The sequence below is a fragment of the Apteryx mantelli genome, chromosome 2 (assembly GCF_036417845.1).
Source record: "Apteryx mantelli isolate bAptMan1 chromosome 2, bAptMan1.hap1, whole genome shotgun sequence".
Classification (NCBI taxonomy): Eukaryota; Metazoa; Chordata; class Aves; order Apterygiformes; family Apterygidae; genus Apteryx; species Apteryx mantelli.
Genome location: NC_089979.1, coordinates 123,108,298 through 123,134,163, shown reverse-complemented (window position 1 = coordinate 123,134,163; position 25,866 = coordinate 123,108,298). Strand labels below are relative to the sequence as shown.

Genomic DNA, 25,866 nt, shown 5'->3' with positions numbered 1-25,866 from the left:
TTGCTACAAGTGGCAACAGAGCCAGTTTCTGCTGTCTCCTTTATTTCTGTTCTGTTCCTGAGTTTGCAGATGGTCAAAAACAGGTATCAGAGGGATCAGTTTCTCCAGTCCCATTACACATAATGGCACAGCAACACTGAAGCCTATAGTGTCAATACTAATTTTTGAAATACCAGTCATTTTAGAAATGAGTTATATAGAAGTGGTAAGACTGAAAAATTTAGACCTCGGATTTGCCAAAAAGGAAGCAAAGATGCAAGATAAACCCAGAGAACTTTAAAGGACAAAAATGTGAAATATTCATTGTTCTTAATGTGGTCATATTTTACTAAGCCAAGGAGCATGGTATTTAGATAGTGGTAATTAAAAGTTTGATTATTACACCAGGGATATTTAATTTTACTATTTCTCCTCAGGTAGAAGTCTCACTAGTAGCCACATGAGTTCTGCAGTGAACTGAGCACAATACGTAGGCATAACTTTATACTCCAGCCCAGTTTGTACTTAAAACTGGAAGCTGGCCATGTCCACAGCTGGGAGTTTCAGCCCAATTTATTCATGAGTATTTGCTACGTTATGTGCTGTCTCTTGGTGAAAAACTGCATAATCTGACTGATTTCACATCATTCTTAACCTCTTCATGCACTTTATCATATTCTAGATCCTTGTGGTAGTTACTAGATATTAAACATTCCATGTCTACTTTGCCATTAGCCTATCTTTCAGCATACCTATTAATATTAATTATAGGGATCTGAATAGAATTAAATAATTTAATGACAATACAAATTCACAGATATTTTGGATGTATCATACAAAGAATAAACAGCAACATTTATTAACATCTTAACAATTCCTCCAAAATAATCCCTTTAATTGCTCTTTTACTACTTTATAATAGCCATATACTGTCAAGCCTCTATTGCCAGCTTCTCACCTTCATCCTCAGCCTGGGTTAAAAACCCCCAAACTATCAATGCTTCATAATAAATTTTGATAAATCTTCCAAACTACAGTATTCTGTTTCAGTTATAAGAAACTATCCAGAACTAACAAAAGTCTAATCTTTCGAAGGGCATGTCATGTAATCAGTGAAAACTGAACAAAGATTTCCACAGAGAGAGAGCGAGCATTTCTTATATGTCATATCTAACAACATATTGAAAGAACTTGGTCTAGCTAGGCTTTGCTATTGCGTGCAGCACAGGAAATTTTTTTGCACATTTTTTGTCTGTCTGCAAAGAGGAAGGTATAAGTTCTACTTCCTCTAAGAAAAATTAAATCTATCAAACGAGGCATTTGATCTCAAATGCAGAAGCTTTTTCAGCAATTAAGGAAAAGTAACTTATATCTTGGGAAAAGCAATAAGATAGATATTGTCTACTGAGTGGCTGGCACTGCAAAACTGCATCATCTCTATTGTACTGAACTTTACTCTCTGTAACATTTATTCATAACATTTATTCCAAGCTTGTTTCCATTCTACACTGGAGTTTTGTTCACTTGTTATGTCCTGTTTAGCCCAGGGAATTTTTGTTACCAAAATGGTACTGAGAGCGTTGCTCAAGAAACTTTTCTAAAGTTTTGGTACATATCAAAATGCCCAGATTTGTAAGGTATTTCAAGTAGACCCAGAAAGTATAAAGATGTGAAGTACAGGACTTAAAGTTGTTCAGACTGCCTACTCATTTGTCATGGTGGTAGAGAGACAGATTATACTGATAGATACAGCTAGATCCTGGTACAGCAGGTATAACATCTTTGCAACAATGTGGGGAGCTTGCTTTGCTTGTTAATATAAAACATAACTGAGATAGCATTGTATCAGGTGGAGATGATACTCAGGAGATGGAGCCAGAACATTGCACAAATTTTACACAGTTCCAAGCTACACTGGAAGGTAAATGCCAAACCTCTGACTGAAAAATAAAGCAACGTTTGGATTTTTATTTTTTAGGGCATGATCTATGTAAAAATTCAAGACTACTTAAAATGGATAAATAATGCTGTCTTAGAACATCCCAAGCTTTGAAGTTTTAAGGATTATTAACAATTTTGTTCCTCTGCATCTCTAAAATACCCTATTAGCCACATCCGGTACTGCTTATAGAAATTTGGGATTTAGCTGGGGTTCAAATAGTTTCTGTTTAATTCCAAGGAAGATTAAGCTACAAAGGATCTTACAAAAAGTAATTAGCAAAAATGATCTAGCTTCTCACTGTTGACTACATTGCCACTTTCAGCTTGTTGAAGCCTTCCAAAACTGCTGTTGCAGTTAATGCTGGAGTGGGTGGAAGAACATCAGTTTGGATCCTTCATTTGAAATCTGATTATTTCGTATCCAGTCTTTCAACTACTCAGAAAAAAAGCAGCTGAATACTAGTGGACTTGACAAAGTGGATAGCCTTGCAAGCAGTAGCGCTGTCTTCGTGAATATCAAGTAGTGGAATCCAAAGCCTGTTTGAACGACTACCACCTGTTCAAGAGAAATTTGGAGGTAAGGAGCTTTTCTTTTAAAAGCAATGCTATCTGTTAGCACTGAACCTGTCATTTTTTAGAAAGAAGATGAAATCCCTACAGAAGAATTATACCCTCAGAAAAGACAAGACGGGCTTCTTCTGTGTCTGTATTTATCTATAGAGGTGGGGCAGGAGGAAGGCAGTGATCTTGATGGTCATCAGTTTCCAAACCCTTCCTCCTCAGGAGCAACTCCCAGACAGGCTGGAAGAGCAGTGGTATCAACTGAAGAGGTAAGGGATCTAATAGCTGCAGACCTGCTGATCTTAAGTTGAAGGTGAGCCTGAAGAAGGCATCAAGATCTGTATTAAAGTATCTTCCCTTTAAGATCCTTTATGTTTAAAGTGTGGCAGCTTTGCACATCCTCCTAAGAGACTGAAATTATTCTCTGTCAGCTTAATCTTATGAACAAGGAGAGTAGGAACACAGAAGAAAGCTCCCCGATTCCACACAGTGATCTCCAGTAGCACAACAGTGCAGTGCCACATACAAGAGAACACTGGTTAGAATTGGGCCGGCTGGAATCAGACTAATGACATGGACCCAAAGACTACAGTGGCAAAAACGAGCAAACCAAGCAGCAAACCCCTCAAATCCCCCCTCAACCATCTAGCACTAATCATGATGGCTTTCAGATTCAGAGAGGCCACCCACAATAATGCTGCTAGAACTGAGAAAACAGACCCGTGCTGCCTCAAAGGAGGGAAAGATTTTTCAAGCACTGAGGGCTGAGGCCACCATCTTCTGGGTCACTACCAAAGGAACAAGCCTGAAAGACCCACAAGTTTCCACACCCAAGAGAGCAGAAATTCTCAGCACAAAAAACTCTGGTGGGGACAGACAGGTCCAAAAGAGCTCTATCATCAGCATGTTTGTGAAGATTGGTACTGGAGATGTTAACTAGCATTAGAGAAATGCAGAGCTTGGGCAAATATCAACTTTGATTGAGTTCCCACTGATTTTCCCTGAGAATTTTCTGGTATGAAAAACCTAACTCAGGCTGCAGCTCAGTAGATGAAGTGTGACTTAAGAAATTAATGTCCCAAATATGATTACGGACTTACTAGAAGAGAGGAATTCATGAAGACACAGGCAAAAAATAAGTTGCTAGAAGTTTCCATCTCATCATGCAGTTGACCGAAACTAAATAATGGTAATGTCAATTACAACACACGGATGCAAAGGTAGAAGCAATCCCTCCAAGAGCACTTTGAAGAGGGAGAGAAAATTTTCCTTTTCAGTGGAAGGGGACATATATACAAAAACGTGAAGCAATACCTGCACTCACATCAGCTACACCTTCCACCGTGAACTCTGTGTAGAGACTCTCTCAGCTCTGTGAAGGAAGGTATCCTGTTAGCTAAGTCAGGCATGTCTCATGTGGTAAGTGACTTTTGAAGTTATTTTGTTCTCAGTGTTTTTTTTTGAGTAAGGAAATGAAGGCCTAAGAAGGGGTTCACAGATGGGACAATATCCTCACAATACACTGTGAGGAAAACAAAAGGAAACATGTATTACTTCTACAGGTTCTTGGAGCAATGTGGAAAACCTCTCACTCAAGAACACTAGATATACCCAATCAATTGCTGGGACAGGAGTAACAGTTAGTGCTATATTCTCCATAAAAAGGGAAAAGTAGCTGAGGCTAATGATACCATTATAAATATCTATGTAAGCTGGTGTGACAGTCTGTATAGGGATACTTGCATGTACGAAAAAAGATGTTCTATTTTTGTGCTACTATCTGCATTATCATCAGCATAAATATTTAAAAACAACTTGAGATTTGAAGCCTTGCTGTTAATCAGTAAGGCACAGTCTGAATACAGTGGGAACTGTCTTTATTGATTTATATTATTTTCAGCAATGATTACTTTAACCATAAAAAAAAAGTCTTTACTAATTAATAACTACTGAAACAGCCAGACCCTTCCAGCCCATTTCATATTCTCCTGCAGCCATTTTAGAGCAGATGTAAGATCCAAGCTGTAAACTTCTTCCATATTAACATTCATTGTCATGTGCTTAAGAAAAAGCTTTGGATCTGATATACGAGCAGCTAGGATCAGTCTCTCCACTGCTGTTTGATAGTCATCTTTATTCTGCCCTTTTGGATCTTCACATCTGTAAGAGATTTTTCACAAATACAAAATTATGTAACATACAGGCCCTGTGTCACTTGCATGATGCTTTATAATGGCAAGAAGATTATAAAAAAATTTAAAATAATGCCTCATCTTCACTTCACTTTCGATAGATTATGTTAATTTCTAGACAATTTTTAGCTGATTATTCTGAAGAATTAAAAAGTTAAAAAAGTGATCTCTTAAACATATTTCACAGTACTGGAAAATAATAGGATTTAATGCCAATACAAAGGAGGTCTGCAATACTCACTGCAGTGCATTTCATCAAGAAATGCTCAACTCTGGTCTGGAAAATTCAGTAAAGGCATATAAAACATTTTATGAACTGGATATTGCAATAATTTATGTACATGCTTGAATCCAAAATGATTACTCATTTTTGGCACGTATTCACTTTTGGAGTAAGGGTGTGCTAAGTGATATGCCTATGTTTTTGCATGATCAGGATCATATTCTCTAAGCAGACCAGCAGAGGTACAACAGCATACACCTGAAACTGCTATCTAGTGTTGGCTAGAACTTTTATATCAACAAATAGTCTTAATAAGAAGAAAAAAAATTCTCACAATGGAGTTAAATTTCCTATGTGTCAAATCAGCTGAAGAACGTATCATGTCTCATCACAACAAATTTTCTGATGACAAAATTTTTTTAAATTATACTGTTCTTCTGGACAGCACTATTTTCTAAATAAATTCAGTCATATTTTGAGTTCACTATGATTTTTCTTTTCTCCTGCAAGCAAGATGCATGCTTCTTATTTTATAGGATATAATGATTATTTTGACCTGAAGTAATCAAACAGCATTCCAAATGTAACTTCGATATTCCCCTAAATGACAGCAGAAAAACTTAGAGAAAACAAATCAGGCATCTTTGAGGTAAGATGTTCCAAAAAGACACAGAGATAAAAAGCTTCTTGTTTGTCAAAAAGCAAAACTAAGAGATGTATTCCTTGGGAAGGGTGGGGGGAAGGAAGACACAGAGTATTCGAGTTCGAGGTGCCCCTGTTCACACTACTTAACAAATCCAGCTTTTCTATGCAGTTTCACATTCTGATGCTGAGCCACCAAATCTCAGACAAAATGGGGTCTTGAAAAATGAATTATTGGTATAATCTAGTGACAGTGGTTGGTAGTTTATGAACAAGACAGGAAAAAAGAAATAAACTTTTATCTGAAGGTATTCTGTCTCATAGTGAGGGAAAAATCACACTAGGAAATTTAATATTGAAGTATCCCCTACAAATAGAATCAAATAAAATAGCTTCATGCACTCCCCAAAGAACAGCCAAGAAATGTTAGATTTGCCTTTTGAAAGGCCTAACATTTTGACTCTGCCCTTCTACTCCACTGCTTAATCACAACACAAGAATCTATACATTGAAATATCAAGCTATCCTGGTTTAGAAAATACAGTATGTTCTTAATATGCTAGACACATTCAGTTAGGGAAACCAGTCCAGTATCAGTCTGGAACAACTATTTTTCTGCTGGTAACTGTTATATACATATAAGAATTTAAAAAAGAATATGTTTACTGCTCTATAACCAGATTAAAGTTTAAAAACAAGGATTCTCTTTCCCAGCCAACAGAAAACAAGGTCTCTCATGATCACATTGATAAATACAGTCAAAGTGGTATGTATTTGTCAACAAACCTTTTGAGTATTATTTGAAGAGTCTGACTGGTAGCACCTGGACTTTGAACATCACTGGCATTTGAAACAAGGAATATTTCAATGGCCAACAGCATCTCTACCTCAGAGAGGTAAGAAGGAATTGGCAGAAGTTTGTGATACAAATTTCCCTGCAGCAGTGGGTAGCAACCCAATGATAAAGCACCTGACAGTAAATGCAGAAATGTAAGAAATTAGGGATATCAATACTGAACATAGATCTATTTTCATCTGTACGTGGCTTAGAATGCAGAAAAAAATAGGTTAAAAAAAAACCCTAAAAAAGTAAGAATTCTTAACAGACTTTATTATTTCATGTGTGAAATGGCCTGATTCAAGAACACAACAAATACTCCATCCGCATAATAATCTCTGTTGTAAAATGTTATTTTTGTCAACAAATATTATCAGTGACGATTATAGCTCTAAACAGGAGTATAAGGAAGTATAGTTTGCCTAGATAAAAGTGTGAAGATGATGCACTTTTAAATCTTTTCAGCATTCACATTTTGGAAATTCTGAAATTGAACATGAAAAATTAATTTTACGAGAATTGTATTTCTTTCATGCCACGTAGTCTTCACTGACAGTTATTTTCAATTGTAGCTATTTCCTAATAAATATTGTGGTTACAAATGAATAGCTTACAGTGACACAGAAAGTATGGTTTTCTCCTTATAAAGTATACTCTTATCTATTTCTCCCCAATATACCGAGCTTTTATGAGTGTATGCTGTCCAAAGAGCATAAGCAAAGGATATTGTTTAAAAAGCAACTTACTCTTGTAATAGGTCCTAGCTTTACTCCACAAACAACTTCTTCCCAAACTTGTGATTAATCCTCTAAGCAGAAAAAAATCAATAGGTATATTTTTTGAAAGCATGAAGTCTATTGCAGAAGATGAGATCCCAAGGTTCTTGCTCTCAAAACAGGCATTTATCAGCTTGTTAAAAAGACGGCTGTACCAGGGAACATCTACAGTATCTGAAATGAAATGAAGAATGTTAATTACTGAATTCAAATCAAAAGCAAGTCTAATTGAAGAGTGGCTTCCCAATGTTGGCATCAGTACCTAAATAAGGATTCTTGCTTCCATTAGCAAAATGGCACAAGGTTGAGATAACTTACGATAATGACGCTTTATTCAGGTCTTTTCACATAGTTATACACATTTCACTTACGTTGTTAAAGATGAATTGTTAAAGTCCACATCATAACTTCCTGCTAAAAACAGTATGATCAGATAAAAATATATTCCCTGCCCAAGTCTAAGAATACAATCTTTACCTGGTGTCTCAGACTCCCAAAATTTGCACCAATAAAGTCATCTTGGTGCCACAAGTTCTGCTTCTGCCCATGCTCTGAACTGCCCACTTCTTGGCAGGACTCAGCAGCCTACTATCCACATCACGGCAAAACATGTTTTAGGATCCTCAAAGCAGACAGTGTTCCAACTAAGTTCTCCTAATATACCTAAGAATACGCACTGACAATAGGACTGAGCCCTATACAAGTGAGTCAAGTGAGGTTTCTACAGTGGAGACTAAGGAACTACCCATCTCAAAGTACACATCCCAAATTTGTCAGATAAACCGAACCTGAAAAAGTACTCATTTCTTCACATGGTGTGTTTAAAAAGCCTAGTATGGCTAGCTCAGCTTTAGAAATCAACAATGTAGATTTCTACACTGAAGTTAGAGAAAATGAATCTCCCTGATGACATCCCTGTTCTCTCCTATTGTAGAGACTGTATGGTCCTTAAAAAAATTAGTGGACCTTTCCTATAGTTCTATGTAACTGGGACAATTAGAAAAAGAGGACAGCTGTATAAAGAGCGTGTGCGTGTGTGTGTGTGTGTGTGTGTGTGTGTGTGTGTGTTACTGACGTAATTAGTAAGAGTTGCAGAGTACAGTAGGTACTTTAACTGACATCTACACTCTGCAAGAAAATGGGCATGTCAAAAATCCATCTTCAATAAATTGTAGCAGGAAATGGGGAAAAAAAAGGAACAGTACAGAATCACCTGTTAAATTTTTAGCTCTTAACACAGTACCTTTTTTTACTTACCAGAACAATTTTGGAAACCCGGTAAGTTCTGCAGAACCTCAAATGCCTGCCTGTATAAACTCTTACTCAAGTATTCATGTACCAGTGAACGTAACAGATTATGTCGATTGAGGATGTCCATTTTATCACAGGGCCACACTGGTGCATTTGTGATCCATCCTGACTCTACAGCAAAGAATAGTGTGGTGTTATTTCTATTAACTGAAACAGCTGGTCACAATGGACTTTTGGCTGTTAAAAGTATATTATAAAATGTAATAGAAAACAAATTTCAAAGCTTCACATAAAATGCAATTCTAGTTATTAATAATTTGTTCCTTATCACAAATACTTCTCAGATAGACCCCCCCAAACCTTCATATTTAAATCTTTAAATATCATGGTAGTGACTCTCATTCAGTGGCTTGCCCTCTACAGTTTTATATATAAATGTTTTATAAAGCCAAATAGCAAAATTTAGATCCTCAATATTACTTTATAGAACACTTTTTATTCTTGTGCATACTTCTGAGTTTCCTCTCTTCTTTTCATCATGTCAGCAGAATTCCAAAAAGCAAGTAATTATGGGTTATTTTATGATAGAAATATTTTAATATTCCAAAGTTAGCTTCATTATGTGTGGCTACTGTGAGGAGTAAAGAAACACTGCACTGACCCCAGCTGGAAGATTTGTTGACACTGAATTTCACCTGGGCTCAAAGGAAATCTGCATGGGGCAGGCTCACTTTCCCAGCAGCACCCTTCCCCTATTATGGTAGGTTTTTGAATAGAACAGTGGATGGTAGTCAACTGAAAACAGTGTTTCTGAAAAAGGTCTGGTATTAGTCATAGTATTTCTTATACATATCAAGAAGAATGCTAACTGATAAGATGGATCACATTTTTGCTGTCTCAGTATCAATAAATTTATTTAATAACATAGACCAGCTTTTAACTTTTAGCTCAAGTCTTTCATAAGAGGGGACAGTGCGAATTTAAATATCAAAACTCAGTTCTTTACAAGACACACTTACCTCTCAATACCCATGTTGCTCCATCCAAACTTCCAGTTTTAAGAAAAAATTCTGCAGCAGTATTAACAATTTGACATCTCGATGCTGACTTTTCTGGACCAGTAAGTCCTTTCAAGACTGTAAAGTATATCTTTAGCTCATGCAATTTATCCAAAACCTTCCTTCCCTAGCAGGAGAAGGGGAAAGGAAAGGGGTAAGGTCAGAGGAAAGAATGACATTGGTGAACACAAAGTATATTTACATAAAATACAGCAGATTTAATCAGGTGATATAGATTTATATGGATCAGTTTAGCTACATTATCCAAGCTGAGGGGGGGGGAAAGGAAAAAGACTTGAGTAGTAAGAATTCTAATGAATAAATAACAGATTTTTAATTTTTGACTCTGTAGGTAAAAAAAAAAAAAAAAAAAAAATCCATTGTTTAATAGTTCCCAGCACAGTATTTTCCATAATACTATTTCCACAGTAAGATGTTCCTATACAGTATTTCTTATATACTTTGTAATTTATTTGTATTTGCTTACTCTAGTGTATTAACATTTTTACTGCTTTTGATTCCATTTAGCACTACAGAGCCTATAAAATTCTGAAAAGATCATACAGATATTTCATATTGTAGCAGAGACATAACTGTTAAGCTGAAATAATTATCTTGGCATAAACCAAACAAAACACTAACTTATGTACTCAGCAGAAAAAAAGTTGGAAAAATTAGAGGCTATCTGGCCAGCAGTAAAACAACCAATAATTTTATCATCAGATTCCAAGTTGAATTTTAGTCTGGTTTCCTTCCTCTAAACAACTTTCTGGTTTGTTGGCTTTTTCAATCACAGAAAGTAGTCTAAGGTTGCTTGGAGAGCTGTCTCCATGGAATTCTATTCACGTCTCACATCTGCATTGTTTTTCCAAGTGCATGTGTTCTGTGCCCTTTCTCAGCTCTTAAAAAGGATATTCTCTTCATGAACATGGAGCATACATACTTTACCCCTGGCAGACACCAAGCATCAAAGCTATGAGTTCAAGGGGTTTGATGTTTGTGAAGGGAAAATGATCTGAATGTCTCAAAAGCACATCCAGAGCTTGAGGCAGTCCAAAATATTCATTAAAAAGGCACAGAGCATGTCCTAAAACCAAAATTATTTCGGTCACAGCAGGAAGCTCAGTCCTTCACCTTATCTTTAATCCTGTGGTTATGGGCTAGTATCTGCTTGATCCCCTATCTTGCTGCTTCCAAAAAGTGGTACAGAAAATAAGATAAGGTGAAGGATTGAGCTTCCTGCTTTTCAGACTTATCTGAAACAGGTTATGGAGTGAAACTGGTTGGAGATAGGTAGGAATGACAGTTCTAGTTCATCCCTGAGACAGAGATCAATTTGGGGATTGTCGGTTCCAATAAAAATCATGCAGAGCACTGCCTCATTCATGCTCCAGTATTCTGAACACAGGTTGTCTGCAAGGCTATTTGAGGATCTTGGTGAACAGTTTGTTGAGAGGTGGATTTGACACTGAACACAACATTCCCAATGGAGGGATGACTTTTTTTCGCTCTATGCATGAAAAACAAAGTAATATAAGCACTGTCTGCTTTTAATAACTCCTTTTATACAAGAGAAACAACACATTCTTGACAGCTTGCATCTCTAACACGAGGACATGAAGACGAACCTCCTTGGGCTATCAGAGGTCTGGCAACCCACATACCAGGATGCCCATTGTAACAGACCTGGAAAACAGACAAGTGTGCAACAGCATTTCCCTGCAAACACTGAATATACTCTCTCTGCTGAAGAGAGCCAAAACCCAAGCCAAACTAAGCTCTTAGATGGGCACATGAGCACTAACCACTCAATGCCAAGAACTTGGCCTACCTCTTCCGTGACCAGGAATCTCCTAACTGTTTTAACAGGTGAGTAGAGCAGAACAAAAACGCTTTAAAATTTTCTAACTGCAAAAGTGTTAATGCAAAGACCTTTCCTTCCCTCTATTGCTAAACAGTGCCACACTGTGCTGTGACAATCTGTTGTGACAGGTGGAACAAGTGTGCTGCAGGCTAGTGGGGACTTGCTAAAAAGCTATTTAACTCAACAAGATGATGCTCCAAAATTACCGATTCATCAAAATGGGTGTATTGCCTCTAAAATAAGCAGCTTTATCAGATATCCTCTGGGGCTTGGGTTGATCCTGGAAACAGACTGAGCAGTGCACAAGTTTTATGTAACAAAAGTCCTGAAGGGCATCCCTTATAGACAGTTATATTAAAAAGACTACCTTAATCCCTTGATACAAATCAGAAAGAGTTCCCCTCCAATAATTCACAAGGAAAACAAGAGTCAAAAGGGGACAAGAGTGTCTTCGCTTGTGTTCATAATAATATATGCTGGAAACCATGTTGTATGGGGTGAGGAACCCCCCAGTACAGCATAATTATTAATCATGAGGATTAGGCCCACTGCGAGGAAGGTAAATTCAGAGTGGGATCACTGGCCAAAATACAGCTCCAAAAACATAAACAAGCTAAATTAAACCACTGATGTTTTTTCGTCGTGTTGCATTGTATAGGGGATTCAAGCCAGTAAACACTAGACTGCTTCCTTCCAGGAAGAAAAAATTATCAGTGAAACAGTGCTTGCTGCAGTGAACTTGTTATGAACTTCTGAACCTATGATGAGGACTAAAGAGTATAAATATCCAGTGGAAGGTCTAGTGTCTTAACCCGGGCCCTTTACATTATTTGATAGCAAGGGAAGGATTGTAAATGGTACTTCTTTGTGATACTTAAATCTTTGCAAGAGTCACAAGACTCCTAGGTCCAAATCTGGCAAGAGGTGTGAAATGAGAAAGAGCCCGAGATTCTAAAGAGGAAAAACACTTTCAGTGATGCTCTGGGGAATAAACTGTTCACCAGCTACAGAAGCACCCTGCTTTGCCTCCCCTTTTGTCTTCCTTGCCTTAGCCATTCTACTTGACATCAGGTTCAGAGCCATTGGTGCAGGAAAGGGCCCACTCAAACTTCCTCAAATATTCCTTGAGTTGGGAGGTCTCTGGATACAACAGTATTGCCAGAGGAAAGTGACATTTCTGGGAAACAACCCCATCAGCACCTGGCCCCAGAATCTCAGGAAGATCTGTCTGTTAAGCCAGATTCATCCTTGGATCAGAAGAATTATGGCTGAACCTAAATAATTAAGTTTCTAGGTTGCAAGACAAAGTCATGATGGGCTCCATCCAGACAGAAGTACACTCCCTAATGTGCTTTGTCTTGAAGCCTTTGTTCTACCAGGCAGCATGAATGTCTGGTATGCCCACCACTATAGGGAAAACAACTACCACAAACTGTGTGTATTTTGGTCCCAGGAAAGCCATAATTACACAAGATATGAAAAATAAATTAAAAGCATATTCATTGTCACAAGCAACTCCCTCCACCCTAGTTAACAAAGAAAGCAAGCAAGAGATGCATGTAGAAAACTACTGTTCAGAAAGGCACAACAAAATGCTTTAATCCAGCTGGATAGTTGAGAAGGGCTAAGGCTGGGTGAGACAGATGGCACAGCCAGCCATTCAACCAGAGAAATATAGTTTAACATTTAGAAAAGAACTGACTCAGTCTTCCAAACAGATTGCTATAGCCCAGAATACCTTTATCCACTGCAGTACTTTGTGATAAGAATACATTACACTTATCCCAGTTCTTCCAATGAAAATTCTGTCTGCTTCATTACAGTGTGAATTTTTTATTACTAGAAGGGAAAAAAATATATTACTTTGTGTAAATGTAGTTTTAAAGAAATTGCACACTTTAGAAATAAGGTCACTGTGAAAATCTTAAATATATATTCTAGAATATTTGGCATTAAATTACAATTTATTAAGTTTTAACACAAAGTACAATAAATAACTATAATTTATTCAGAGAACATTTTGCATTATTCTATTTCATCCATAACAATAAGATGCTTGAACATATAATGGCATAACATAATAACATAACATAATAACATAATTATTTGTAAAGTGAACTTCTTATTTTTTGGCACCATGAAGCAATGATAGCAATTACATACCTGTTTTGAATTACAAGTTTTTCCAAACCAGAGTACCATATTTTACAATATATCCTACCACTTTGGAAGCACTGTTACTATACTAGAAACTACACACTAAGTTTCAGGCCCCACCAGAACCTTGTGTGTGTTCCATGACTGGAAGCTGTGATAGTCGTTTTATAATATCAAAGTCTGAGGTCAGAAAGGTCACGTCACATAACTGGAATAAAATATTTTTTATTATAAAATTTTTGTGTGTGCAGCCCTTGCAGAAATTCTTATTTTTTTTACAGGATTAAATAATTCTGAAAATCCAGATTACTAAAAGAAAGCACCAATGAAATGTACAAGATGTGATTCCATTCAATGTGTTTTTATCTGTACAAATATATCTAGTTGTATTTACAACCCTAAACTTCATTTATGCTATTAAGAATGTGGCACTTCCAATGACAATACTTAAATATGCTTGTCTTTGTCCTGAGAGCAGGACATTCTCATTAATAAATCATCAATCTTGACTTCTGTTCTTGATCTGACAAAGCTCAAGTGTCCATCTTTTGGAGCAGGTGGTGAAACCCATTTAGTATCTCTGACTTTTAATTATGAGCACAGGGAATTTTACTTCAACTAGAAAATGGCATCTATTAAGCATTTCAGTTGATTGCATTTGTACCCAGAGGAATTCTGAACATTGTATCACATAAAATTGACTAATGTCAAGAAAACAGTCAGCATAGATTTTTGTTTTTTCTTCTTTCAAAAACTCTACAAAGAATAAAGGTGAATATTTATTGCATCTTAATTTTACCTGCATCAGCAAAATCACAAAAAGGAACTCCTGGTCTTTCTTCCTCAGAATCTCTGGTTAGTATTTCAGCAATAAATAATGACAGTTTCTGAAGATCGCCAAATTGTTCATGTCCAGTTCTCAAACTGATATACAAATTTCCCAACTTGGTCCAATCGCTTTTTTCCTTGCAGTGCTGTGAAGAAGGCAATGGATAAATATAAGCAAACCTTCTTCCAGAACACCAAACAGAAAATGTATTGGAATTCAAGAGATATACCTGGAATAGACTTAAAGCAGTAAAGAAAATGCAGCTAGTATATAATCTGTCTCCTACAACAGTACTGAATGCATTCTGATTTCTGACGTTTCCCTCAATGGATTATCCCCTGTCTCTTAAAGGAACAGATCACAGCATCTAGATCAGTTAATCCAAAGAGACTATAACCAAATAAAGACATTTCTTATAATTCTATGATTAAATCTCAGTGTTTTATATTCTTTTCTCTCACTGTTCATATTGTTATGACACTTTTTCTCTAGCTTGTTAAAATTTTATTAGCATCATCAACACCCCACTGTGTTTCATTAGGATTAAGTTAACTTGAATCTTCCTATTAATACAGGCTAAGAACACGGTCCTGGTCAGATACTTGTTACTCTGGTGCAACTTTTCTGGGAGTTTCAGGACTAAGCCCATGTTTGTGCGCTGTAATCTAGAGACATGTGCTGGAGATGCATACACACACTGAAATGTTAAATTTAAACCAACTGGCTCAGAATACTGATAGCAGTACAGGGTTGTTGTGCAGCATTTGCAGGTAAGCCAACTGAGCATTTATGCCAAGACCGGTGAAGGATAACTGCAGACAAAAAATTAAAGAGGTTTTCAAGAACTGACTGGACAAAGTCTTGAACGGCCTGCTCTGAATTCAGTGTTGACCCAGCTTTAAGCAGAAATTTGGAATAGAGACCTCCTGAGGTCCCTTCCAACCCAAATTATTACATGGTTCAGCATGGACTACAGAATCTAGAATTTATTCTTGAGTATTAAGTTAAGAACTAGTTTAGATCAATTATCTCTCTGAAATGAAATGGAGATCTAGCCTTTTCTGACATGTGAATCTTTATGTTTTATCCATCTGAACATGAGGAATAAATCAGTCTCAATAGTACTTAGCTTACTCCTTAATTTATAACCAGAATAAAACTCATGTTGCATTGATAACCCATGAAAACTGGAGCACTCTGATTTCCAACAACAACATACTAAAGTCACATGTAACATTCAACTACATATGTTCAACTAAAATCCTGTACAAGATCTTTCTTCTGAGTTCACACTGAACAAAGAATATTAAAAGAAATGTTATTGTGGCACATCTGTTACCTAATAATTCATATCCATCCAAGGAGAACTACAGAAAAAAAAAATCACCACAGTGCTTTTTATGGTTAAGTCACTATTGAAAAGTGAAGACATCATAGCATTTGTATAATATACACCTATTTCTGCATATGTGCCATGAGGTGCTAAATGCTAGTACTTAGAGCATAGTTCTCCGGTCTAGGTACAAGATAAACCTTCCCCTTATAATCTTTAAAGCTGTTCTCTATAAACTCACTTTTTTTTTTTTTTAAACTACTTCTTTCATGAGAAATAAAGCTTATTTTATCAGGTTGTGAAAAACCTGAATGGGCTCATTATATACTTAACCTAATTTGACTTTATGATTTAATCTTGATATCTGACAGCAGGTACTTCACTGTGCTTTCTAGATGAAGAGTTTTACTAGTCAGACTCCATAGACTGGCCATATGAAAGGCTGAAGCACGATTAAAAGCTTGAGGGGTAAGACCAGGCTATTAAAATGGACTAAATCCCAGTTTAACTTCTATATGTTGGCATGGGTGTTTAAGGATGACCAAAAGATATGACTGACTCTTAAGCAAATGTATCCGACAGTGTTAAGGTAGGGAGCTCCTGTGCTGATCGCTGTGTACATGGCAGCACAGGATTTGGTGTTGGCTGTTGTAACTCTTGCACTGTTTCTACAGCTCATGCTAAGATGCTGTGACCAGACTACTATCCACACATGACCTAGTCAGCTAAAAAAAACTTATTCATATCCTCATCTGCAGCTATACCTCTGACTTCAGTGCACACAGAGGAATACTTTCAAAGGCTACTTGCACCCAAATGAAACAAGCCTCCCAGGGGGTTCCTGGCGTAGTCAGGGAGATTCACACCCTGCAACTAGCTTGGCCTCTCGAGTTCCAGTGATGGGGGCACGGAAAGTCCAACGTGAGAGGACTGCAAGGTTTTGATAAGCAGGACTTAGACATGGTCATCAGTAGTAGGAGCTGATGTGCTATGTTACTCCCATTAATAAAAAGGGCCAATATTTGCAAATATTTTGCAGGCTCTTGGAAAGCTAATGAAGGAACTTTTTTACAGCTATTTTTTGTAATCAGTCTCTGAGTGGGGTTTTTTTTGGTTATCTTTTTTGCAGGATGCACATCAAATTGATGGTTGTTTCCTCTATACTTGCCAGCTGGCTTGAAGATGACTTTCATATTAAAAAAAGAAAATGAATCAAAACTAGTCCTGGTTCTTACAGACCTTGAGACCTAAATTTAAGAAGCTATGACAGTAAGTGTGTGATAATTTACAAACAGTACTACAATTGTACATACAGAAAGCAATTTGCCCTTAAATATGAAAAATTCAAGTGTACCATTAAAGAAATTATGTTATAATATTTACTTATTCTTTGAAATACCAGTTTACCATTACCAGTTACAGCCTTTTACAACTGTGTCTTTCTATACTAGATATGAATTCTGTAAAATAAAATATTAAATATATTTTTGGTAAGGAAGGCTGTACCACTACTGATTAAAAGAACAATAAACGTACGGCATACAAAATGTTTAAAATTATAAAATCTTTGAGTCAAAACTAAGATAAAAGCCTCAAGTATGTAAATTAAAATAAATACTGATACACCACAGAAAAGCCAAAGACAGTTTTCCCTGGATGTTAACCTTTCTCAAATATGGCTTCACTAACAATGTATTATTGTAAACTCAATATACTTCATAATAAAAATTTAAAATAACATAGAAATTGCTATTTTCTGTAGATTTAAAAAAGTCATGAGATTTAACTGGTTTAAGGATCACAAAAGGCTTAAAGAATACACACACACAGTACCTGAATTTCAGTCATTACCAAATTGAAGTCAAAATGCCAGTTCTTTTTAAAGTGTTTTTCCTGAAATCTTCAATAAGAAAAAAATATTAATATGTTATTTTAACATCAAATGAAGCTATTTCTATTCAAACCATTCACTTTTCTAACCCTGTTGAACTAAACAACACACTATCAGGAGGTGATCAACAAAACATCATGTTTGTATTAAAAACGGATGCAATTTTTGACTTGGTTTACTACACACACTATACAAACTGGACACTGAAAACATATTTATAATGATATCAAAGAAAGTCAGTACATGTATTTCATGTATTATGCAAATTATTGAACAAAACTGTTTTCAGAGAAAATACTCCCTTTTCTTAGGATAAGTGTAATTGAAAAGATAAGAATAAGACTTGCAATCCATTAAATAAATGTAGAGCTGTACTGTACGTGTTTCTGATATGAAGACAAAAAGAAAAAAAAGTCCTGGTTACATGAGACGGCGCAATTCAGCTTCAAATAGCTAGTAGCATAATGTTTTATTCTGCTGCTGCCACTGGAACAATGAATGCAGCTACCAGTGCGATGCAATCATGTAGAGATACTTAACCTACATATGGATGAGCTACTACATGTAGTGGAAGTAGCAGAGCTGCTCTATCTGCACACAGACTGCTTCTCAGTTTATGATAAAAGCACATATATACTGGAAACTTGGAAAGGGCCATTCCTTGGTGAATCAGATTCCTGATCTGAAAAGTGATAAAAATTACCTCCAACAGGTGTGTTAAGTTGCATTTGTAAAACACTGATATCCATGGATGACAGGTGTTCTCATTATGGGACCAGTATGAAGAGCAGCAAATTTGATTTCTATAGTGTTTTCTCTTGAAACAGTGATACCTTGTATTTATGCAGTACATGTTACCCGTTTTGATTCCTCTAAGAATCAAAACTTGCTTTATGAACAGCAAACTTAGTTTCTCAATTTTTTGATACAGGTGATGCATGAGGGCGATCCATTTTCTTGTAAGTGATAGGAAGATATCAACAGTTTGGAACAGATTCAGGTTGTAGTTTCACACTGTGACCAGCATCATCCAGCAACACTGGGAAAAAAAAAAAACTCCCACCCTCCTCTCTGCTTGTGTTGGCACAAGCATTTATGCAGTTTCACAGTAAATGAAACTAGAAAACTACTTCAGATTATAACTAGTCATCCTATTGCCTGCAAGGGCTATTTATTGCAAAAGTACTGCTTGCTTATGCTGGGCTAAGATATGTATTAAACCATAACATCTCTGATTTGACTAGAGTTATACAAACTTGCAGCACACCTGGGAACAGCACTGCATCAGATTGTATTTTAAAGTGATATCAGTTTAATGTATTTCAAAGACAAAGGATTTCAAAGATAAAAGATCCAAGATTTGGATTCTGACTGCAGTTATAATTAGCTTTTTTCATACTGATCATCAGAGAACAATTAGGCATGCTATGATAGAATCACATGCATTTCCATCCAAGACACTAAGTTTGCATTTTCTAACTGGCTTTTAAAGTCTGCCCATAAACTTATGATATAGAACCTGAAGAAAGAACTAGATAAATTTAGGTATAAAATAGCTCCTTAAAGACATACCTGGATTTTATGTTCAGAATAGTATTTATTTCCTGACTGGAAACTTGCAATTGGTGAAGGAACTTAATAATGAAGTTGAAATGTTCAAACTCAAGAAACATACCAGCATCAACAAGCTGTAATATCAAATAGGGGGAAGAAAAGTAAACACACAAAAGATTGGCATCACTTAAATATTTCCAGAGGCAAGAGGCAAACATCAGTGGGAAAAATATGTCACAAGGAATCTCAGTCAAAAACTAAGGGATAAATGGAAGCCTGTACCACAAATGCAGCTAACCACAATGCAACTTTTAAAAAATTCTATTTAAAGAATCATAAAGTGATACATTTGAGTTTAAAACAAAGCAAGGCATTTTAGAAATGTCAACAAATAGTAGTACAATTAATCTCATACCTTACAAAATATACTGATTAATGTAGGCACAGCATCTTTTACATTCAAAGAAGCCATGTACTCAAAAATTTTCAGAAGAACATCAACAGCCGGCTAATTTAGAAAAAAAAGCAAAATTAGTCTTACAACTTTGTTCAACTAGAAAGCTTAGAGTTTTTATTATAGAATTGATGAATTGCTTTGTGGTTTTTTTTCTTATAAAAAATGGGTACCAAAGTAAAAAACAAATATTACTGCAAATGGCATAGTACTAGAAAGGCTAAGATACTATGGAGCAAAGAGGTTTTCAAAATATTCCAAGGTCACTTACCAGCATATTAATCAGTACAGTAACATTCAATATCTGAAATACTTCTTGAAACAAACAGTTCTTGAGCAAAGAAACGAGAAGATCATTCAGGACTTGTGAAGCAAAATCCACACCAGGCGTAACTTCTCTGTAAAACTTTATAAATATTTGTGCTGAAAAAGCAATTAAAATAATTTCACTTCAGGGTAACTGATATTAACCATTTAAACAAGTTATTTCCTTAAATTTTAAAAGCAGTATACCAATTCTTAATTAACCAGGATATTATAGGACTGGGATATTGAGAAAAATGGGTAAAAGGAACCTGTCTGAGTACAATGCCAACCCTACTAGACTCAGACTAACTATTCTGAAATATCTCATGACATTGAGCTGAACTCCATAAACCATGCAGGTTTCGAGAAAGCTTAGTTGATTTGTTGCAGCACAAAAAAGAATTCAAAAAACCAGTTTAGATTTGGTAGTGCATTAAGCCAGTGAGGCCTTTCCAGCTGTGAAGCATTAGGCAGCGCAGTGCAGTTATATCCAAGCGGATGATCTTACTAGCTGTTCCAGTGCTAGCCTTGATAGACATGTACTGGAGCCTGCAGGTACTCGCTGCTGTCTGCATTATAGCGCTCAGTACTTCAGCAAGGGAACATTACTAAATAGGGTGCAACTGAATCCCATGTTGGCATGGTAGTACACCTGTTCTAATAAGCTTTCAAAAACCCAGACCACTCGGACAGGTACAAAAGGAATGACTGTACAGAGTCAGATTTAGCCCTTTTTGGCTGGACTCAAGAGGCTCAGACAGATCTGAATCAACTACGATCCCTAAAATGTGTTAAATCATAGTAGTACGGCTATATGGTATATATTAAAGCTGTTTGGGGTGCTTTAGCAGCGCTTCTTTGGAACAACTTAATCCTAAACTTTTTGGACTTACAGTGTTTTGGACTTATAGTCAGGGCGTTTAAAAGTGTCTTACAAAATTTTGGTTTCATTAAAAAGCCCCACTCAAGTTACTGATCTCTAGTCTCAAACCTAGTTCCATTCTGGCTCAGTTCATTTTGATTGGAAATAAGATTTATGACAACCTCCTGAAATAACTGCATCATTAAACTCCCAAACTCAATAGGAAGTTGCACCATGAAAACATGTGGATTGGACATATTCCTCCTAAATCAGAACTTCTTATTCACTGTCGAAGTTTCACCATTACTCTCCAGACTGCTTCTGTATTTAATGTTTTAAATAAGCTATATATCAGAGATGCACCAAGAGCTACCGCTATATCATACTTGCACGCTGTAGAAGGCCTAATTCATTAATAGTAATGTATGTCCGAAGTATTGCCATGCAAATCTAGAAAAAGAGGGAAAAAAAACAGTAAAACATTACCTCAGTTTATGCTATATTCAAACAAAAGAGCAATCCACAAACACAAGTTCTGTAAGGAAATAAGGTTTACACTGCTTCTAATTATTTAACTCATACATAATTGGGTCAATAGGCAAAAGCACTGTTAAAGCACAGCAAATTTATAAAGTATAAAAATAATATAGATGGCATTTTTGGGGAAGGAACTGCTGGGATCACAGCTTCCTGCATGTTTAAGTATACACTCATAACAAACAAAAAAGGAAACTGAAAATACAATTACTTGGAATTAGTATAAATGTGACAGATTGTAAGCAAACATTCAGAGAAAGGGAAGCATAAGGGTACAAGTGAAAACATGATGAAAAAAATTTACATAAATGCTTCAACTTAGAGTCAGATAATCACCTAGAAATAAAGTTGCTAACACTGTATCTTCCCCCAAAGCCACTCATAACGGCATACAAGAAAAATCTCAGAACTAACTTGAGTTAATGAACAATTTCACCCCAGATCCACTTGATTAGAAAAAAATAAATCTATATTTACGTATTTTAATATGAAATTTTGTACTGGAACATTTTTATCTTAACATCTTGCCTAACAATGCCCTAAAAAACATATTAACCTCAGTTTGTGATACTTATGCATTTTGCTTCAGCTCTACAGATGAAGAATAGAGTGATGAGATTAAATCTTAGAATTCTTAGCTGGAAGAAAGAAATTTCTGATAACTGTTGTCACTTCTGGAACATTGACAACCTTTTTGCACAGCTACTTAAATGGGTCTTATATTTAATACTATTTTGTGAAATAATCAAAAATCAAGAGACAAACCACCCTGAATTTGTAATCGTGTTATTACAGAACTAAGTTGGGTTTATATTTAAACTCAAATACAGAATTAGACAGGATCCAATCACGGATTTAGTTACACAGTGAATGGATTATCATCAAAGCCCAAGATGCTGGCTTGCGGCCAAGACATTTTTCCTTAAGACCAATAGCCTGTTCAGATCACCAAGTCAAACAAGAAGACAATTCTACATCTGTGTATGTTGATTATAAATAAAAGTTGTTCTTGTTTTTAAAGAGCACCATAGTGGCACTGGACAATGGTCTAAGACATCCCTTTCAGAATCATGTAGAATCTCTGATCACTAATATAAATGCAGTGTCATTTGGCAAAGGGTGGACTCATTTAATCCAAATCTACAACCCCAGGTGGCTGAGGGCATTTCCAAAACAAACTCCAGCACATGCTTACACTATGCAAATTAATTTGCTTTCTTTTGGAATCTGTTTTCCTCCTTCTTTGGACTGACTCCCAAAAAAGCCAAGATTGCATCTGGAGCTATGACTGTTCCAAGTATTAGCGAAATTGCTTGGAAAATCCAGTTGTAGAATGATTTGGGACAAGTTACATTGCATGCATAAAAGAACCTAACTGTGTGCTTCATTTCCGGCTTCTAGGAGGCTTAAGTTGATTCAATTGTCTCAATTCATAAAAGTTGTAATTAAACCTATGGACCATGTAAAAACACGAGTCTCTAAATTCTGAGTTAATCATAATAGATTTTGGATGAGGGTACATGTATAATAATTAAAAAATAAACTTTCAAGGGGAAATTTTGCCCAAGTCTGCCTCTGAACTGTGACAGGAAAGAATCTTCTAGTAAGCAAAACCACAATGAATGTGAAGATAATGTTTCCTGTGGGGAATTACTCCAAAATAGACATTAACTGTCAGAAAGCAGCTGATCAAAAAAAAGCAGTACTTAGAACTACTTTGGAAAAAAAAAGTTAGTATATCTTTTTTCATTGGTGAGTACTTTCCAAGAGATTGGCACAGAAACTTAACGACAACATTTAATGCCAGAGAAGAATCAATTAGGTTAATTTATCTGCAGAAGAGCTCAATATTCCCTCCATGTAAATAAAATAAAGTGGCAATTTTCCCATTTTCAAAAGGTAGCAAAGACCACGCTGCTCTGTGAACCTAACCAGTTGATTTCACAAATCATTTAACATGACAAGTTAATGAAAATGGTAACAAAATGGGTATGTATTTTATACAAGCAACTGACTATCTGGTATACCACAGTTTTACCACAGTAAAATAACGAGGTGCTGAATTTATAAGAAAAAGCACCAAAATTTATGAATTCTTTCAGAACAGACTGTGATATTTAATAAGGGGAAAACCCCATGCTGCAGCCCTTCACTCCATGAGATCAAAGGAGGAGTTGCAAGGAGGAGTTCCCAGGGCACTGAACCTGTTCTGCAGTTGCAGATCTGCAGGTGGAGCAGGAGCTGTCTTCCTGTTCCTTAAAGTCACAAGCTTCCAGTCTTTGCCATTATGGAAGTCTCCATTTCCCAATCTGATAAGCACAGGCTCTGGCTGCACCTCCCTTGGTATAGTTGGGGGTTCAGCCTCGTGTCTGCAGGGCCTCAGAGGAGATCTGGTCAACCTCTTTGTCATTTCTGACATTGCTGTACAGTCTATTGACTTCTTCCCACCGCTCCTTTACTTGCTGGCACAAGTCCTCAACCAATGGACACCTGCACTTGACCTGCAGAAAAGGACAACATCTCCCCCTGCCCAAGCTTCAGTGAGAAGCTGCAGGTGTACTCTACAGCCAGAGACCTGGAGAGCTGCATCCTCCTTCTGGAATATGGTTTGAGTTGAGGCCTCTAAATGTACATGAAGATAAAATCATTGATTTGTTACACTCTCAAAACAGATTTTTTTCACTGGTTGGACCAGTCACACCAGAAAGACTAGAAGAAGGTTTGCACTAAAGATCTCAACTGTCAAATTTAAGACATCTCATCGGAAAGTGATATGCATCTACTATACCTACAGGCAAATGTTTAATCCCTTTTATAAAATGAAGGGGAATGAAATTTAAGAAAGAAGTCCATGCCACTTCAAAGAATTAGGTTAGAAAGAAGTGTGCTGGGTGCCTTTCTTCCTTCAAAAAAGATCATTTTCCCTCCACTAAGTGTTAGTAATGAATACACCTGTACTGCAAAACAACACACTACTGATACATGAAGGAGAAATACTTCTATATATTAGTAACTGATTTTTCTAATCAACTAGCTTTGCATTCCTGCATAGTAATTTTAACCATAACTGATGACAATATTGCTGAGTAGATCAGGCCAAATCAGTACTCCTGACTTACCATTTTGCCATTTTAAGCTTACAGTCAAAAACATTATTCTTCTACTAACAAAATTTTAAACTGCAGTGAGACCCCTCTAGGTATCTGGACAACATACAAACTTTTTTATTTTATTTTATTTTTATAGACAGCAACTCCAGTTAACAGCTTTCTGCAAATGCCTACAACTACTGAAGTTGTTAGAGCTAGAGAGACACTGACAGTCCAGTCATTTGAAAATCTCAGAAGCAGCATACCATTATTCTACACTTAAAGACTCTCCAAGATCCTTAAGACTTCAGATACCTGAATCAATAATTTTTCAGTTAATAGGGCCTTTTTAATATTAAGTGATCAAGATTTTCCAGCCTTATTTCCTATAAATGCTGAATGGACAGGATGAACACAGCTGTAAGCACTCTGAAAGACAGCCATTCTTGGAAAGATAACAGATGTCTATACCTAGTTAACAACATTCCTTTCTCTTTGGGGAATTATTTAAAACATAGTCTTAATAGTTTTGTTTACTACTGCCTAATACAAAAGTGATGCCACTGAGTGAAATTAAAGACAACTTTTTTTAAAATAAATAAAACTGGTAGCCTGTAGAATTTGCTGAGCTCAAGTGTATGCTGATTTCAAAGTGTATGATGTTTTTATTAATTAAATCACTGTTGTGTTGTATGATTAACCACAACTGTGAAGAGTATTAAATCCCAGTAGCTTAGGCTATAAAGCATCCAGCAGTTACTTAACAAAAAGGAAGAAATTTCCATTATGGGGAAAGATACTTCTCCAAAAATTCTGGTAATGATCATCACTGAAAAAATAGTACTGAGCAAGTGGACTACCAGTCTGTATAACAGTTCCTAAAGAGATTAATTTCCTCATAATTTGACTAGATGACTTCTTTGTTGCTCCTTTACATATCTTCCATTTATGTACTTTGGTGCCACCATGAGGTACTTGGCCTATTATCAGTTTTAAATGGACAGTTTTAAAAAATAAACAAACAAAACCAAACCCAAAATAGTGTCAGGCTAGGCTCTGTGGGCAGAACAGTAAGTGTGCTGGAGTGCTGCATCCCAAGAAAAATCAGAGGGAAGGGCCTTTTAACAGTTTTAGGCAGAGAATTTAGTTCTTCACCTTCAGCTGATGTGAAAGCATGCTTTCCTACAGTCAATTAGAGAATTAGTTCTCAAGAAATTATATTAGTTTTTAAGATAAGTTATATAAGATTTCAAAGGGGTTGCAAAGCATTAGAAAAAAAAAATCAGCTCTTTTCCAAAACATAAAAAGGAAAAGAGAAACATTAAGAAAAACATATTATACTGATTTATTTTTAAAATTCTGGCAAAGTACATTTAAGTCATCAGGGAGATGGATGAGCTCATTTAGATGCTAATTTCTTTTAAAATATTTGACTCTATCAGTTTCAGCTAGTAATATACCAAAGTTATTCTTTGCTTTGTGATTCTGTAATTCCTTACTTATTGACACTAATGATAAAATCATAACTC

General features: G+C 36.2%; 1 protein-coding gene across 1 annotated transcript in view; it reads right to left on the bottom strand.

Annotated features, from left to right (window-relative positions):
- Positions 1–4,427: 4,427 nt before the first annotated feature.
- The window catches only part of TOPAZ1 (testis and ovary specific TOPAZ 1), a 42,576-nt gene continuing 21,137 nt past the window's right edge, over positions 4,428–25,866 (bottom strand). Inside the window, exons 10-21 of the mRNA XM_013950701.2 lie at positions 21,098–21,161; positions 19,815–19,966; positions 19,505–19,597; positions 19,108–19,223; positions 17,478–17,544; positions 14,282–14,456; positions 13,064–13,164; positions 9,423–9,588; positions 8,410–8,574; positions 7,123–7,326; positions 6,325–6,508; positions 4,428–4,641 (exon numbers count right to left, since the gene is read on the bottom strand). Coding sequence (XP_013806155.2) covers positions 4,428–4,641; positions 6,325–6,508; positions 7,123–7,326; positions 8,410–8,574; positions 9,423–9,588; positions 13,064–13,164; positions 14,282–14,456; positions 17,478–17,544; positions 19,108–19,223; positions 19,505–19,597; positions 19,815–19,966; positions 21,098–21,161 — 1,701 coding nt within the window. The remainder of the gene's footprint in view (positions 4,642–6,324; positions 6,509–7,122; positions 7,327–8,409; positions 8,575–9,422; positions 9,589–13,063; positions 13,165–14,281; positions 14,457–17,477; positions 17,545–19,107; positions 19,224–19,504; positions 19,598–19,814; positions 19,967–21,097; positions 21,162–25,866) is intronic.